General features: G+C 38.7%; 2 protein-coding genes and 1 non-coding gene across 6 annotated transcripts in view; 1 reads left to right on the forward strand and 2 right to left on the reverse strand.

The window, feature by feature from the left end:
- The window catches only part of LOC126175994 (uncharacterized), a 185,297-nt gene extending 175,861 nt beyond the window's left edge, over nt 1-9,436 (reverse strand). Inside the window, exon 1 of the mRNA XM_049923108.1 lies at nt 8,725-9,436. Within this exon, the coding sequence (XP_049779065.1) occupies nt 8,725-9,383 (659 nt within the window). The 5' untranslated portion in view covers nt 9,384-9,436. The remainder of the gene's footprint in view (nt 1-8,724) is intronic.
- Nucleotides 3,691-3,761, reverse strand: Trnat-agu (transfer RNA threonine (anticodon AGU)). The gene has a single exon. It is a non-coding gene; the product is annotated as a tRNA-Thr (tRNA).
- Nucleotides 9,437-10,087: 651 nt separating the features above from the next.
- LOC126175993 (PRKCA-binding protein) overlaps nt 10,088-18,601 on the forward strand; it is a 119,891-nt gene continuing 111,377 nt past the window's right edge. Inside the window, exons 1-3 of one of the 4 annotated variants that reach the window (XM_049923104.1) lie at nt 10,088-10,997; nt 11,334-11,450; nt 17,451-17,531. In XM_049923104.1, the coding sequence (XP_049779061.1) occupies nt 11,353-11,450; nt 17,451-17,531 (179 nt within the window). In that variant the 5' untranslated portion in view covers nt 10,088-10,997; nt 11,334-11,352. The remainder of the gene's footprint in view (nt 10,998-11,333; nt 11,451-17,450; nt 17,532-18,601) is intronic. The other 3 variants (XM_049923105.1, XM_049923106.1, XM_049923107.1) reach the window with 3 other exon arrangements.

Consider the following 18,601-nt stretch of genomic DNA (forward strand, 5'->3'; position numbering starts at 1 on the left):
GACGCAATCCGTGGAAGGCACTACGCGGATGATGAAGTTATTGATGCAGTACGACGTTGGCTCCGACATCGACCAGTGGAATGGTACCGTGCAGGCATACAGGCCCTCATTTCAAGGTGGCGTAAGGCCGTAGCATTGAATGGAGATTACGTTGAAAAATAGTGTTGTGTAGTTAAAAGATTGGGGAATAACCTGGTGTATTTCAATGCTGAGTAAAACAACCCCTGTTTCAGAAAAAAAAAATGTGTTGCATTACTTATTGAACTGCCCTCGTAAATAAGCCACGTCAAACTGTTGTTCCCCTGTAACTGACAATCAGTGGTTGTCAGGACATGACGTTCTGTGCTCTGCATCAGACGTTGTGGTACCTGCTGACTGGCCACTTTCTTGACACTATGAAGACTTCAGACTAAGATTTTTGTGGTTGCCGCTCATCCAATAGCAATGCGCTGACACTTTTTTCTTACCAATCTCTATTCGAACACGAAACTCCTGAACCCAACAGCGGCTGCTGCAGGGCGGTAGGGCAGATTTTCATCTTGTACAGACTGCGGTCACAGGAGGAGAACGTTCTCACTGTCTAACACTCGGTCTGACAAGTGATCATCCCCATCTTCCATGTTATGTCACATCATGATCAAATTACAGAAATTATACAGGGTAATTCACGAAGATGCGCAAATATTTTAATATGTTATTCTACAAATAAAACTAAACAAAAAAGTTAGTATAAACATAGGTCCGCAAATGTTTAGTTACGGCTTATAAAAGATTGCGCCTGAAATTTAGCGACTTCCCTAATAACAAGCCATCGCAAAACTGTACGAGGTTAAATAATCCACGATTTCTATTTATTTTGTTGTTATTGATCTGGTAAATCTAGTAAGACATGTCCCAGACGTGTATCTGCAGTAGTTCTCCAGAACATCCAGAGAGCAAAGAAGTAATTTCGTAAAATGTTTAATTTATTAAGTAATTGGCCCAATTTTTTTTTAAATTCCAGACAATTGCACAAAGTTTTCAACATAAGTTGTAGAGAATTTAATTTTGATAACTGATGGTAATAACGTTAACTGAAACTGTACGAATGAATCAGATAATGTGCTTTTATTAATACCATTGCACACGTAACTTCACGTTAAACCGGCAAAAACAAAGCTCTGTGTTAAGGAAGTTGTACAGAGTACATACAATTTCACAATACATTCACAATAAATGTTCAAAAATGTCTCCGCCGAGTTCAGTGCATTTAGCTGCACGTGTATGAACAGATTTTGTTGCTCGTTTCAGTTTCACAGGGTTGTTCTTAATTTCGTCTGTCGCACTGATAATGCGAGCAAGTAATGCCTCCTGTGTATTGACTTTGTCCTCAAACTATGCCTTTCATCTATCCCCATACACAAAAATTCATTGGTGTTAAATCGGGCGATCTTGGTGTCACAGACGTGTAGCACCAAGACCAATCCATTTCTGGGAAAAATGTTCATTTAAATGTGTAGTAACGGCGTTGCTGAAATGTGGAGGCGCGCTGTCATGTTGAAAATACATTTGCATTCACGTAGCAAGTGGAACATCTTCGAGCAAGCGGGGTATTTCCTCTTGAAGGAACTGTTAAGTACGTCTCGCTAGTCAGACGATCTGAGGAAATGAATGGTCCAATGCAGTGTGTGTTGATTGTTCCACACTACACATTTATGCTCAATCGCTGCTGGGAACTGTTGCACTGTTGCATGTGGGTTTGCTTCAGACCATACGCTCTCGTTATGTAAATGGTTTATACCATCTCGAGTAAACTGTGCCTCATCAGCAAACAAAATGTATTTGTTTAACTTCCGATTAGTATTTAACAAGTTGCACAACTCCAAGCGAAGGGCAGGATCTCCGGGATGTAATGACAAACTTTTTGTTTGTGGTAAGGATACAGATTATTGTACTTCAGTGTACGCCATACCTTAGATTGTGAAATGCCTAATCGTTGAGAGATACGTCGTGTACTGGTATCCGGGCTACGTTGAACAACATCCATAATACCCTCAACATCGTCTTCACGTATCGAGCGCTCGTACTGATTATGAACGCTATGTAGAGAACCTGTTTCCCATAACATTCGAAATACTCCACTTATTCGTTAACAGCAGCCGTTGCATTACCATCACATTTATCATAAACAAATACGAGGTCGGCGTATTCCTCTGTCGTAAATTTTAAGGCATCCCTATTTCATAAATAATCTACAAACTACAACAGTTACTGTGTTGTTTCATTTCAATACACTGTCGTTGTTACGTTCTTTCACTGAATAATACAGAAAACAAACTCGTTTCAATGTACGAAACGACTGAAACAACTCACTAACGGTTGCCAACAGTGACAAACGTTTCTTTATTCTTAATGCAAAGTGAACAAATTTATTTGTATAATAATATTTGCTTCTCTAGATGTTCTGGAAAACTACTGCAGATAAACGTCTGGGTCATGTTTTATTAGAATCACCAAACTAACAACAACAAAATAAATTGAAATCGTGCTTTACTTTAACCTCGTACAGTTTTGCGATGACTTCATATTAGCGGAGTTGCTAAATTTCATGCAAAATCTTTTATTAGCCGTGACTCCGTAACTACACATTTGCGGACCTATGTTGATGAACTTTTTCCTTTAGTTTTACTTGTAGAACAACGTATTAAAATATTTGCATATCTTAGTGAATCACCCTGTATATTGAAGAAATTTGGGAAATACGGAAGCGTCCGATCCCGCCCGTCTGCTTTGATCCATGACGTCACAAATATGGCGGAAACAAAAACACACACTTTCCACAAGAAGCCTAATGACACTAACGGGACAAGCGCGGGAAATGGGTTGTTTTGGGTGGGGGGCAAACTGAATATAAATAAATTTAGACGCCTTGCGTAGCTACAACGCGTAAGTGAAGACAGCCATGCATGAATACCCACCCACCTCCCCAGGGGTCGTAACCCCTGCAACCCATAGAAGATAAAGATGCTTCAGTAGCCGATTAGTGTTTGTCTTTTTTAAAAAAATCTCACGGGATAGAACGAACAGATCAGAAAGATAAATATAATAAACTAAAACAGAAATTGGAGGAAACAGACAATTAAAATAAGTAATAAGTGTTTTTAAATTAAAAAAAATCTCACGAGATAGAACGAACAGATCAGAAAAGTAAACAAAATAAGATAAAACAGAACTGGAGACAGCCACACTCAAACCAAACTCCGCGCCGTCATGACATCACACACAACACCCTTACGTCACGGGTCAAAGCCGACGCGTGGGATCGGACGCTTCTGTCGACCCGAAATTTGTTGTAAAAATGAACGATCCATAAACGTATGAATTGAATAGGCAGCGCACGAAATACATGATTAAGTTGCCTTGCGGTATACTACACATGATTTGTACAAGGATACGTGACCTGTTGACTTTTTTTTATAATCAGACGTACGTGACAATGTACCGTATTTTGTACTATATCCCATTGGTAAGGTAATTACTGACGGCACGTAATCCATGCAGACAAGAGCTGGACAAGAAATGACCCTCCCTTCGTCTGCAAGGATGTGTAAGAACATCATGCAAAAACGAAATTAAAGATACAAGCGAATGACCGACACACAGCTGTTTAGTGGGCAGTGATTTACATCAAGGGGGAAAGTTGAAAATTTGTGCCGGACCGGGAATCGAATCCGGGACTCCCGCTTACTAGGCAGATGCTCTGACCACTAAGCCATCCCGACACTGTAGGCATCGCAACTGCACGGACTACCCTAGCACTCCTCCCGTCAGACCGAATTTCTCAACTTACCCACACACTACTGACGTAGCGTCCCTGCCCATTATTCTCATCACTCGAGGCGTTTCACCGATTCCCGCAGGAGTTCGTAAATGGTGTGCATGTGCACTGGACGGACCACTGGCTGGCCGGCCCACTACGCAGCTAAATGTCGGTCATTCCTTTGTGTGTTGATTTATGATGGCTGCAAGTTCGCTGTAGGTATTAAAATCCATGGAGAAGAAATAAAAACTTTGAGGTTCGCCGATGACATTGTAATTCTGTCAGAGACAGCAAAGGACTTGGAAGAGCAGTTGAACGGAATGGACAGTGTCTTGAAAGGAGGGTATAAGATCAACAACAAAAGCAAAACTAGGATAATGGAATGTAGTCGAATTACATCGGGTGATGTTGAGGGAATTATATTAGGAAATGAGACACTTAAAGTAGTAAAGGAGTTTTGCTATTTGGGGAGCAAAATAACTAATGATGTTCGAAGTAGAGAGGATATAAAATGTAGAATGGCAATGGCAAGGAAAGCGTTTCTGAAGAAGAAAAATTTGTTAATATCGAGTATAGGTTTAAGTGTCAGGAAGTCGTTTCTGAAAGTATTTGTATGGAGTGTAACTACGTGTGGAAGTGAAACATGCACGATAAATAGTTTAGACAAGAAGAGAATAGAAGCTTTCGAAATGTGGTGCTACAGAAGAATGCTGAAGATTAGATGGGTAGATCGCATAACTAATGAGGAGGTATTGAACATAATTGGGGAGAAGAGGAGCTTGTGGCACAACTTGACTAGAAGGGATCGGTTGGTAGGACATGTTCTGAGGCATCGAGGGATCACCAATTTAGTATTGGAGGGCAGCGTGGAGGGTGAAAATCATAGAGGGAGACCAAGGGATGAATACACTAAGCAGATTCAGAAGGATGTAGGCTGCTGTAGGTACTGCGAAATGAAGAAGCTTGCACAGGATAGAGTAGCATGGAGAGCTGCATCAAACCAGTCTCAAGACTGAAGACGACAACAACAACAGCAGGATCAAGAATGGTGTCTTCTTTTGGACATGGCCGAAAGAATAGACACCACATACAGGGCGACAATTATTGAACTATATGAAAAAAACGTAAATTAGCTACAAACTACGGTGTGCGCATACTTTACTCATCATGTAAACATTACTACAGCCAATCGGATTTAGGTTATGACATGTTCCAGATGCCTGCTAATCATTGCGCCGCAGACGAATAGCAAATAAGAATGGGAAGCATCTGGGATTGGATATACATATACTGCGAAGAAAGTTCCTAATCTAACAGTCGTCGATAAAAATACTGCGAGGAAGTGACATTAAAAACTGACTAAGTTACATGGACATTAAGAAAGAGGTGCAGGACAGGGGGTAGTGGAGAGCGCGCAATCGACAAATATAAAAATTAAGAGGATATTTTAATTCACGTCGGATCGAGAACAAGCGCGTGGCTGACTGAACGACACTCAGATAAATCTTCACCTTAGCCTATATACTCGTACTAAACTACAACATCGTAAATGAAAACTAAATAGTATAAACAAAAAAAATATACATATTCAAAGCCACTGACGATGCCTGGCAAAGAATAATGGCGAAACGCACATGGCACGAAAACAGTGTTTCATTCAGCCTTCATTAGACGGCCCTAATGTAAAAATTGTCGACATACTGTGACACTCATAGATGTTGAATATTCGAGAAGTAACAGTACGCAATTCAGACCACTGACGAACAAACACAACCTTGATTTGTGCCATACCTAGACATAGGCGAAGGAAAATGACAGCAAAACTTGAATAGTAGGAGGGTGGAGGGACTGGCGCAAAGACTTGCATGAAACCAGTCTCCAGACTAAAGACGACAGCGACAACTGCTACTACTATTTACACCTACTCTCAGTTTCAAACGGTCGACAGACGCGTCCGATCCCACGCGTCGGCTTTGACCCGTGACGTAATGGTGTTGTATGTGACGTCATGACGGCGCGGAGTTTGGTTTGAGTGTGGCTGTCTCCAGTTCTGTTTTATCTTATTTTGTTTACTTTTCTGATCTGTTCGTTCTATCTCGTGAGATTTTTTTTTAATTTAAAAACGCTTATTACTTATTTTAATTATCCGTTTCCTCCAGTTTCTGTTTTAGTTTATTATATTTATCTTTCTGATCTGTTCGTTCTATCCCGTGAGATTTTTTTTTTAAAGACAAAAAACATTAATCAGCTACTGAAGCATCTTTATCTTCTATGGGTTGCGGGGGTTACGACCCCTGGGGAGGTAGGTGGGTATTCATGCATGGCTGTCTTCACTTACACGTTGTAGCTACGCAAGGCGTCTAAATTTGTTTATATTTAGTTTGCCCCCCCCCCCCCCCACCCAAAACACCCCATTTCCCGCGCTTGTCCCGTTAGTTTCATTAGGCTTCTTGTGGAAAGTGTGTGTGTTTCTTTTTGTTTCCGCCATATTTGTGACATCATGGGTCAAAGCAGACGGGCGGGATCGGACGCTTCCGTATTTCCCTACTATTTACACCTACTCTCAGTTTCAAAGATAACAGTTTATCTACGGATGAGTTTAGGAAAAACATTGCCGATTTAGTCATGGTCGCCTCTAATGTGGACCGTGATTTATTCAGTAATATGAAGTGGCTCTTAGGCTTGGGAGTGGGAACAAATACTGATTTGAAAGGCTCGACTGATACGTTACATACCGCTTCGCCAACTTTCAAGTAAGCTGTAATCTTTCAGCAGAATACAGACTTCACGCTACGCTACACTGTCTTGTCACCACCACCCTCCTTTCAAAACCCAATGTAGAAACGAAAGAAGTATCAGTGTTCCGTTTGCTTAAACACGAGTTGACGCGTCACATTAAGTAGGACCTACGTTATGGGATGAAGTCGACAACCAGTATCAACAGTTCCAGTCTGCTGAAAATCGCGAGCCATGGGCATATTCGTTTACTGTTTGTGCGTTACTATTTTCCCGTTTTTGTCTAACATATGCAAGTTTTGTTTGTTTGGAGGTATTAATAACAAGAAAGTCCTCGGATTGTGTTTCGCTAATGTTTTCACGTTCCTGCTGATATCAATCGTTGGTCGTTTCCAATGGTTCATTATCACCAACATTTAAGGATGTACCAAGTTATTAACAATATGCCCCCCCCCCCAAAATCTCATGCATCTCTTTCTAGGCATCAATATTTTCTGTCTGCGTGAAACATATTTGAAACATATTGCGGATAACCAACTTGTAAATTGCTGGTTGAAGTCATGTTTGCTGGCGTTAAATTCTAATTTCAACACATAGTGATATATTTAAATAGCAATGATTCCGGATTAATCAGAGAATGAGCACTCGTAGGCATAGTTCTAACAAGCAAGAAACCTTTGGCGATTTCTAGAGCACCGTTTTCAGCTAAGAATCTCCAAGGGTACGCACATAGTTGAACAATTGTTAGACGAGCAGCTATAATTACAATTATTATTTTAACTTCAGTTTCGGTGACTGCGAATGCCAGTCCGACGTGTAAAAAAACGCGCAGATGAGATGCATTCAATGAATGCCAATAAAAGCCATTGGAGCGTGTGGTTAATTTGTATGACCTCAATAGATTATGAATATCAACATTTATTTATATCCCTTAAAATTCAAGTGTTTGCCAGTATCCACACCACGCCCTTTACCTTACCTTGAATTGTATGAAACATTAAGCAACAATTGACAGGTCCCGTCATTGTATTGGGCTGTGTCGCTAATGCTCTCGCAGAGATGCCGGATTCGCATAAATACTCAGCTCTGGAAATTATCCTGCAGATAACTGCTGAGAAAACTGCTAAAGAAAAAGAAAGACAAATTTTACGTAGATTGTGGAATTAATGCTCAAAACAATCCAAAGTGCAACGAATGCACGTACGCAAGCAGAAGTATGTTGCACACATAGATGACATTTCGATTCCTAGAATATTCGAAAAATTTCAGTGACCGAAGCAAATTTCACCACTGGCAGCGTAAACGAATTGGCTAATCCGCTTTGTTTCAAACAATACTACGCGGCGGAGTGGATGTCTGACCTCAACAATACCACGCGTTGTGAATTCAAGCAGCCGGTACTTTCCACAAATGAACTGTCGACATGAAAGCATTCTTGAAATGAGTAAAAATTTCCGGGAACCACTTCAAAGTTCTCACCCGCACATTATAAACTGCCATTCAAACCATCACTGCCTATAAACATTTTAGAGGGGAAAAATTTTCCAGTATTGTTCCCAAAAATGGACAATATGAATTGCACTACACTGTCAGTAAGGCATGAAACGCTATGTTGTTATGGAATGAAACCACCTCGAAGCTACAGGGAAAGCAATGAAATGGTTTTTGAAAGCAGCTGACGAACACCGGACACTCCGTAATTTACACTGGCGCACAGTCTCTCTAATGGAGAAATGGCACAACACAAAATTTTATTTCATCATATACTTAACAACTTAACTGTTGAATTATTCTATGACAGGAGATACTTAGAGGGCGCGTAATTATTTAGATCAATGCCGGTCCTGCAATAATGCATCGATTAGATCAATGCCGGTCCTGCAATAACGCATCGAAAATACTAAGAGACCTTTGGATATGTTAATACCCACTATGGACCAAACGACTGATTCATAATTTAGATCACAACATAGCTTATCTCACTATAAATATTAAATTAGAACATCTTTTCACGAATAAAGGTAATAAATGATCGCATACCGACGTTCAATGATTCTGTTCACTTGACGCATCATACACTGCTGCTTTTGGTGTAGAATTTAACTAAAAAAATAATTTAAACATTAAGAAACCAGCAAGCGCACCTTTAACAACTTAAACATTAGTTATTGGTGGAAATGTTTACTTACCAACCAACATACCACGGCTTCTCGCCTACTTCTAGTTTGACTCTTGACTCAGGCATAGAAAATACTTCTTCTAATGTTTTGAATTCAGTCTTGAAAGTTAAAATCTGGCACTCATCCTCTACACTTTCATAAGCACCATCAATTCTTTGATATAAGTCTCTTAAAAAATGATAATCAAACGTACGCATTGCAGGCCATTTTGAGGCAGCACCTTTCATTAACATCGGTCTGGAACTGTACGCATAGTTCTTAAATTTTTCTCTAGTAATATTGTGAAATACAAGCACTTCCTTCACATCCTTGCACATTTCACAGTCTGTTATAGGTCTTGTAGCTTCCCAAACAAAATAATTGTTGGGTAAAATACATCGTATACCGATGGCACTCTGCACGATGTATTCTACAAATGGTATTTTCAGTACAATACTAACACACGCAACAACAACAAGTGTTACTAAAATAAACAAACTGTGAGGTCTAAGTAGTGCAGACCCACCATCACTTTTCGTCCTAGTTTTCCTGTACGTCAAGTTTCTTAATTCGTCTATGTGTATTCCACAGTCGATCAAGTTCTGGTTCAACGCAACAAACTTTTCATACACTATTCGCTCAGCATCCGAGTCTCCTTCATGGTCCTCATCGCTGTTGTTTACAGCCATGTTACACGCTTCATAGTGACGTTTGACCACGCTCGGCGCCGAGTAGTTTTGAGTTTGACGTTTCACATCCTACTGGTGATATAATCGATAACTATCGACAGTATCGATAACAAATGGCAGGAGCGATTATAATCGAAAGTATCGATATATGGCATTTCGTACTCGATTTACAGAGTACAGCTTTTAATAACTTTATAGTATTAAAATAATAATTTCTACATATAAAAGTTATTACTTTCATGTAAGTTCGATAGTTGAAGTTATAGTGTCCCGCCATGTTTTTAAATCGATATATTTCAAAGACGGTCCTCCTCCAACTTGTCGGGTTGTTTTTTTACTTACACTGCCATCTGTTGGTCAATAACTAGACTAAGCAAGTATCTGACCATCTGTAGACTTGTACTCATGTTTCGTACGGTCTTCTTGTTTCCTCTGAACTATTTTTTTCCGCACTCCTGCTTAGAAAATAGACAGTAACAAAGCAGTCAACGTTAGAGCTACATAAAAAGAACAATGATTATTAGTTAGAGGGTTTGAAAATAACGTAGTATACTGTAACAAGATTTAAAGCCTTGTGTTGTATGGAAAGAATAAGTGGAACATGACATTAATATGGGTGCGATGTATAAATAGCAGTTAAGTACCAGAGCCAGAATGTTCGAAGGACTGTGTTTCATACCTTTAACAGTCGCCTCTCCTCAAATTCCGCTCACGCGCGGACTAGTGCGAAAGCTGCTGGTATTGTGTTTGTCCATTTGCGTGTTAATCTCTTTCATATTATCCGTAGACAGAATTTACGATGGAAGCTGCAGAATTGATTTTCATCGTACCCGAGATAATGATTCTCTAAATATCCTTCAAATAGCGAGACAGAAATTGACATTCTACAGCTGTTGAAATATAGCTACTGTAGGGACAGTGTCTATTTTAGTTTAAAAACCGAATTTGATTCACAAACAGGAACTTAAAGCTGACGAGTATATATAGTGTATAGCTCTAGTTCCCAAATCAACACAGCTGTGTTTCCCAATACGACTGCCCAAAAACTCCTGGTAAACGAAACGTTTTAAAGCTAGTTACAGAATTCTCGTTGACTTTGCATATTAACATCACAATTATAAACGCGTCTATGCTTTATTGATAACATTAATAATGTCATATTCTTTCGTAAGGTATGTTTTCCATGTCGAAGTGCGTGCAATAACCGCGCAGGAAACGGGTTAATCCGGAAGCCAGAGACTGATAAGTGATAAGTATGCCACCACCTGTCACCAGTTGCCGCTTGACAACTTCAGTTCGTGGTCGTATGAACAGTTCGTGTTTTACTGTGTTTCTGATTTTTCTAAAGTTAATCGTCACTGTATCCTTTCGTTTCGTGACCTCGTTATCAAGTTAAGACACTTCTGATACATTCGTCACAATACTCGTGTTATGTAAACCCTCTGGTATAGTTTTGACGTTTAACATGCGGTAGAGAGAGGTACAAAAAAAAAAAAAGGCAACGTAAACAGGCAAACAAACAACAAAGTGACAGTAATAAACATAAGTACTAATGTATTTAGCACAGACGATGCTCGAGTACGAAGACGACTACTTTTTAGAAGAAGACAAGATGTAAGTGTCTTTCCTATTCTTTCAGTTAGCTAAGTACACGTGACAGGCGTAACATATGTCCACAGTAATAAGCCACTTTTAAAAAGGGATAAAAAGCGCGTGTCTTTTTTTCAAAAACTGCCACGAATTCCACTTGTATAAAAACCGATGTATCCACAATCAAATAAAAAGTTTTCAGACACACCGTGCTGTCATTAGTATTTTTAATTACCAAAGTCAGGAGGATGCTACTGATTCTTGAAATTAAAAAGGAGAGACCAAAGTAAAACATAATTGCAGTTCAGCTGACATTTATTTGGTTTTTATGTTTTGTTAATGATTTTTGTATCATATTAGATAAGGAAGCCGTCCACAAATGGCTGAGTACTCGCCTATTTTGAGAGGGCTCTATGGTGGTGTCTTCAGTGATTCCGACGAGGAAGACAGTTATTTTGGTACCATGGAAGATCGCATGTATGTTAACATTTTGTTTTTGAATTTTGTTTTATTTATAGTAGAATCTTTTCGTTTTGTCTTTTGCTTTCTATGGTGATGGGTGATTAATTTCTTGTCTCCAAACTTGTGTCTCCTTCGTGCTTACAGAAATGAAAAAAAAGACAAAATAGGGATCACTTTGAGATTCTGTCAGGAGTTAAGGAAGGTCAGTTTAAATCTCTCTGGTTAAAAAGGCAGTAAACCAGTTACAAATCTCAAATTGCATAGTTATTGGTATTAGCAAATGTTTTATTTTCATCATTATTTAAAATAAATAAACCTTGTAATGAAATGGGAATGTTAGTTGATAAACACACATTTCATTAGTTTTATTGGTACTAATAGGAATAAATTATTTGTGAAAATATATGTTGGCCATTTTCCTAGATTTTTTTGTATGGAATTATTATTTGATACAGTGCATTATTACTGATTTTCTTGAACGTGTCAGTTGCATCCAAACAGTATGTTGTTGCTATTTTCAGTCCTAATACTGTTCTCAAAGCTATTCTGTCATGTGCAAGATGCTTCATCTATGCATAATTGCTCCAACTACTGCTCTTGCACCTGTTTACTGTAGCCAAACCGCTCTGTTCCAGGAATTATTTCCAATCACCCTTCCCCCAGTTACCAAATTAACTATTCCTTGATGCCTCAGGATGAGTAAAACTTTTCCTTCATTCAGTCAAGCTGTGCCAAAAATTTCGTTTCTCTTCTTTTAACAGTCTGCTACAAAATATTCAGACAGCCTATAGTGGTAAAAATGGAATTTGCCTTTGGCTTCTAACTGGTTTTCGGAATATTGTACAGAATATGGTACTGTTCATTGCCTTTGCAGAAAGCTACTTAGCTTAGACTTCCTCTGTTGTTATAAGGGCAATTATCGGTGATCATTTCTCACCGCTGTTTATGCCAAATAGCTTCATCACACATAAAGGAACATCATCTTCATTGTTTTATAAGATCTCATAAAAATACTCCAATCTTGTAAAAGTTTTTGCATATGTCTTCAAGGTAAACTGAAAATAGGCTGCATTGGATTGCCTCGTTGGGCTCATCCAACGGACTGTAAATAAGTCATCAATCAAGATACTACATGTTATTACTACTATATGTATTATTAAAATTAAGCTTTTACATGAATCTAGGTACGAAAGTATGCTCTACAAAAAATGGAAATATGGTTTACATAAATGAGTCTTTATTAAATGTGGCTTTCTGTTTGAAATTTTACCAAATATGTCATTTATAAACAAAATAACAGAAAACATTGATTTGGTTTTTAATAATAAAATAAAGTTTGTGCTAATATTACATTGACTCTTGGTCTAATAATTAACAATATGTAACAACTGTATCAAAAATAAATAATTTGTTAATGTGTTTACAGGAACTGCAAAAGTAGGTTTACATAAAATAAAGATAATTTGAATTCTGAAAGAAAGTCTATTTAAGCATAATGACTATTATAAACCCATGTTAAAGTGAAACCAAGATGGGAATGTTAGCAGTAGTTTACAAACTGTGTGTTCTATATGCAGCCTCTGTTTTGGAATGTGCATCAGTCCTGGAATTAATCACTTCGTTACGTTGTTTCCTGGTCTGCTACTTTACAACCTCATTAATTCAGTCCTGTTCAGTAGTTATCTGATTTACCCATCCATTCGTCATCATACTTCTGTAGTACCAACCATATTTCAAAAGCTTTTCTTCTCTTATTGTCTGAACTATTTATCACCCATTTTTCACTTCCACACTAGGCTGCACTACATACACATACTTTCAGAAAAGACATTCTGATATGCTTAATTTTATATTTGATGCTAACAAATTTTTCATTGCCTGAAAGCTTTTTAACTGTTGCCAGTCTGTACTTTATGTCCCTTTACTTATGCCTTTGTCATTTATTATTTATTTTCTAATGGTGGAAAAGCCATGGTGGAATAATGACAATATTATGAAAAGGGAATAATGACAATATAATGAAAAAGAGTAGATTGCTACTCATCATGTAGTGGAAATGCTGAGCTGCAGATGAGCACAACAAAAAGACTACTAAACATGTAAGCTTTTGGACAGAAGGCCTTCTGAAATAGACTACATACACACACACTCACACACACATACACATACACATTCACACAATTGCAGCTCACACACACACGACCACTGTTTGTGGCTTCCGAGGCAGGACTGTGAGCAACTGCGCAAGATGGGAGAAGCAATCGGGATGGTGGAAGTAAGGAGGAGGCTGGAGCGGGGAGGATAATAAAAGTGGGGTACGGGTTAGGGGCAGTAATGTGCTGTGTGCGGGAACATACAGGGATGAGGTAGAGAGAGGGTAGGGCAGCTAGTTGAAGTTAGGAGGATAGACAGAGAGCGGAGGAGGAGGGGGGTGAGGTAGATGGAGAGAAGTAGAAAAACCGTGAGTGCACTTGTGGGATAGAAGGCTGTGTAGTGAGAACAGGGAAGGGGATAAGTGAAGAATGACAATGACTGATGAAGGTTGAGGGCAGGAGGGTTGTGGGAAGTTAGGTATATTGCGGTTCAGAAAAGCTGGTGTTGGTAGGAAGGATCCAGGTGGCATAGGCTGTTAAACAGTAATTAAAATGGAGAACATTATGCCGGGTAGCGTGATCAGCAACTGAGTGGTCCAGCTGTTTTGTGGCCACTTTGGGAGGGGTGGGGAGGATGTGAGTAAGACATTCCTCATCAGAGGACAACAAGAGACCATTGAAACCACGGCAGAGAATGTGTACCCTGCTCTGCCTCCCCCTTCGTGCCTAGCCGCCTCCTTGTCCCCACCATCCAGATTGCTTCTCCTATGATGCACAGTTGCTCGCAGTCTGGCCTTGGCAGCCACAGATAGTGGTCATGTATGTGTGAGCTGCATTTGCATGAATTTGTGTATGTATGCTGCCTGTTTCACAAGAAGGACCTTCTGGCTGAAAGTTTATATGTTTAGCAGTCATTTTGTTGTGCCTGTCTGTGACTCAACATTATTTATTTTCTCATGTTCTAATCTAATTCTCTCAGTGTTACCAATTTAGTTTGACTGTATTCTATTAAGCCTCTACCCCCTTCGTTTTTGTTGAACTTCTTTTTAAGATGCTACCCATTCTGTTCAACTTGGCTTTCAAGTCCTTCGGCAACTCTCGACCTGCCATCCTGTACAGGATGCTGAGCCCTAACACTAATGTACCACTCACAGTCAGCTGAATGAGTAGTGATGGATCCTGCAGTTCATAGTATCCACAGGCGAGTACAGTACTTGAGGTACCTTTGATATCTGTGGTGCACGACTATTGGGAGCTCCCCAGCAGTCCCATTTGCAACAGCTTCCAATCATTTGATGGTAGTCAGGGCAATTTCCAGTTGCTTTTGAATGTTAACTAATGCATCCCGTGTTTGAGAGCAGCACTCACAGTGGGGCTCCAGTGTGGTTGGTGCAATGTTTTACAGACCAATAAACAAATAACTTTCTATTTTAATTGGTTAAGCTAAGAACTGAGACAATTAGTATGCAAAATGAGATTTCTGTTAAGACAACATAAAAACCTGGGATGAAAGTTACTAGTTTCAAGAAACATTTTCGAGGTTATAGACACCATCCATCTTAGTGTACCATAAGTGCAGATAATATACGATCCTATTGAAAAGAAAAACTGGTTGTAACACAATATGTTAGTTACTTAGTAAATCAGAAATGCCAGTTTACTACAAAATAGATTATGCCCACTACAATTGTAAGTTCTGAAAATTCTCAGAAATGTGCATTTATTCATGCTGTTGCACATGAAAGTTCTTGGTTAACTATTTTTTTACAGTGACCGTAAATCACAGACACTGATTTGCAAAGAAGTAAGTTACCCACAATGAATGTGACTTACTCCAGTCCTATCACTGGCATCTCATCGCATCAAAGGCAGGGCCACCTGTGAAAGCAGCCTTGTAATCTGCAAATGTAGCTGCAAACACTGTGCCACATTCTATGTCGGCATGATAACTAATAAGTTGTCTATCTGCATGAATGGCCACTGCCATACTCTGGCCAAGAGCCTGCTTGACCCAGTTCTGGAATATGCAACTAAAACAATTTGCCTCACTGTAATGACTGCTTCATGGCTTGTGCCATCTCATTTCTTCCCACCAACTCCATCTTTTCTGAATTGTGCAGGTGGCAACTCTTGCTACACCGTATCCTTCATTCCCATAACACCACAGCCTCAGACATTACACCCACACACCCTTTCTATTGTGCCATCAAGACTGTCTCCTAGCAGCTATATCCTGTCCCCATCGTATCACTGCACGCTCCCACAGGCAGTACTAGTGTCCAGCTAGGTTGCTGCTCTTGTTAGACGCAGTGACAGTTGAGCCTTAGTGTCCACTGACAGTAGTAGTGTGTGTACAAGTTGCTATTGTTCTTGTTGTTGCGTGAGTGTATGATTTCTGTTTCTGAAGAATGACCTTGTTCAAAAGCTGAAAATATTTACAGTGTTCTTTTTCATCGTGCCTATTTGTGATTCAACTCCTTGCCTGTGTGGTGAGTAGCAGTCTAGCCTTTCCATATTACTAAACAATGCAAAATCCAGGATGGATTTTGTTGTGCCTATCTGCAACTCAATATCTCCACTGTAATGTTGTCATCTTTCCATATTATTGGTATTTCATCAACCTGCTGGAAATGATTTTCAGTGGTATTAACCAGATAGATGGATTTCACAGCTCTAGTGCTTTAATGCTTCAGGCATGTAAAAAATATTTTCTGTATCAGTTCAGCAGTTCAGCCTCATAAGAACCCTGAAGCTCAGTGACAGGGTGATTTGTTGTTATGCATCATATCTACCACTCTGCGACATTTTTTTTTTTTTTTGTGTGTGTTCAGAACATAAAATGTAAATTTCCCATGTAAAAGATTCATCTGTTTTCACACAGTATCCTGACAGATATAAAAACTTTTTGGTTTTGATGGAGTGATGGATTATCTCTAAGCAGACATGTTGTATGTTGTATGTTATGTGTTATGTTTCTGGGTATCAACCAAAGTATTTTTTTAAACACGTCATAAATTCAGTGTCTTGAGAATTAAGACTTTGGTAAACACGCACTTACAGTGTACCATGGCTTTTACATTGCGTGCTGCTGTTGGTAATGGTTTGCATGATGAATGATGGGAAGTGAACACAGTGAATCATGAGTGAGATGTGGGTAGCTTATCATGGGGCTCATTCATATTTTCTGTGATTCAAAAAAGAAGTTAGCTCGTATTTTGTTTCATTTGCAGCAATTTAAGCTGTGCTGTTAGATCCCTACCAAATTCCAACCTCAGAAATTGTGACCTATTCAGAAAAAAAGGGAAATATTTGTGACAACCAAAATTATAAGATTGAGAGATTCTTACTGGAATACTATCACCTAATTGGCCAAGAACAATGATAACAAACTGCCAGCACCAGCACACTGTGGAAGATCCGTGGTATATTGTAAGTGCACTTTAGACAGGACTATATAACAAAACAAGGGATTCAACAGGTAAAGGGAGAAACAACACATTTACAACATAATATTTATCCACTATTCAGTGTGCCATTATAGCTGTCTCTTCACCAATCATTAAGTAGGCAGCTTTGTAGGTAGGGGGATTCTTGCACATTTCTCAGCTCTAAATATTTACATGAAATTACTTGGCTTGAAGTTATTTGTGAAACAGGTAGGAAAGAACAACAGTTTTGACATGAGATTCTTGCTGCACATGTTTGACTCAAACTTCCTATACTTGGTGCATTACACCCACTGACAATGATAATAATGGTGCTAATACTTTTGTGACAACAGCATATGAATATGTTCAGATTTTCAAGATTTCTCCTTAAATGTACATCTTTGAATAGTGTGTATAATTTTTCCAGCTAATTTTAGAACTATACATAACTGGACTATTATTTGTTTTTCTTGCATCCCTTCAACTGCATGTAGTCCAGAATTACAGGTAGCAACATGCAGGGAAGAAAAACAACGTACTGGTCTACATGTGAGTGTAGATGTGGTTGATGAACTGTGAGTATTCATAACAGAAAAACAAGGAATTCCACATCCTGTAAAAATGTTTGTACCTCTCAATTACATTATATTAGGTGGTGCTTTTGTTTCATATATGCAATATGAGGCTTCCTGTAAAACGCTAACTATGTCTGTAGCATTCTTGGGTGTGTATTTTTGTTTCCATTGCCATGTATATAGTGCAATTGTCATTTAATGTAACAAAAAATTGAAAAAATAAACTGTTTTGCAGACTGTAGTTCGAAGCAGCTTTTATTATCCCTTCCTACTTATTTTTGTTACCTAAGAACAGTCAAGAATGTCAAACTGAATGTTGTTATATTACTGTGAACATTGCCTAGAAGAGGTGTAGTATAATTTGATCCATATAGCATTAATACATCGTATATTCTATTACAGCAGTCAATTAGATGTGAAGCACTGTGGTTGGTTTATTGGTATGTCCAATATTTTATTTGCAATAACAGTATGTTCAGAAGCGCAACTGTAAAACCAATGAATGAGGTTGCAGTGCTTTTATGACTGTATTTTGTTACTTATGCTCATCTCCAATAACAGCTTTGCTTCATTCACTAAATGCATCAAATATCCAAAAAGTACTTTCATTCTCTTGGGTGTGCTATCACCGACAACAACCATAACACAATGCTTGTAATCTTAAGAATCTCCCATTTGCCAGACACAACCCTAGAACCAAAAGTTCTTTTCTCATATATACAGTTAATAAATATTTATCAAACCCAGAGGTACAGTATTTTGTAGGCTTCATTTGAGCTTAGTCTGTAACTTCATTAATTTTACTGCCATTTTAACTCCCTTGTAGAGGCTAACCGCCATAATACAATCTCCTATTAAAAAACATAAAAGAACTTTCTGAATTTGGATCAGTGTACAAGTATTTGGCAGGTGGATGGCCATGAGGTTAAGTGATAGATTCGCTACAGAATACTCACAGTACAGGAATGAATATTTGGGAAAAACAATAGTGAATTAGATTTAATTTTTACAATTCTGTACTTTATTATATGTCAAAACATTTGCTAATTGTTTCATCACACCCTCTTGTT

Source organism: Schistocerca cancellata, chromosome 3, assembly GCF_023864275.1.
Source record: "Schistocerca cancellata isolate TAMUIC-IGC-003103 chromosome 3, iqSchCanc2.1, whole genome shotgun sequence".
Classification (NCBI taxonomy): domain Eukaryota; kingdom Metazoa; phylum Arthropoda; class Insecta; order Orthoptera; family Acrididae; genus Schistocerca; species Schistocerca cancellata.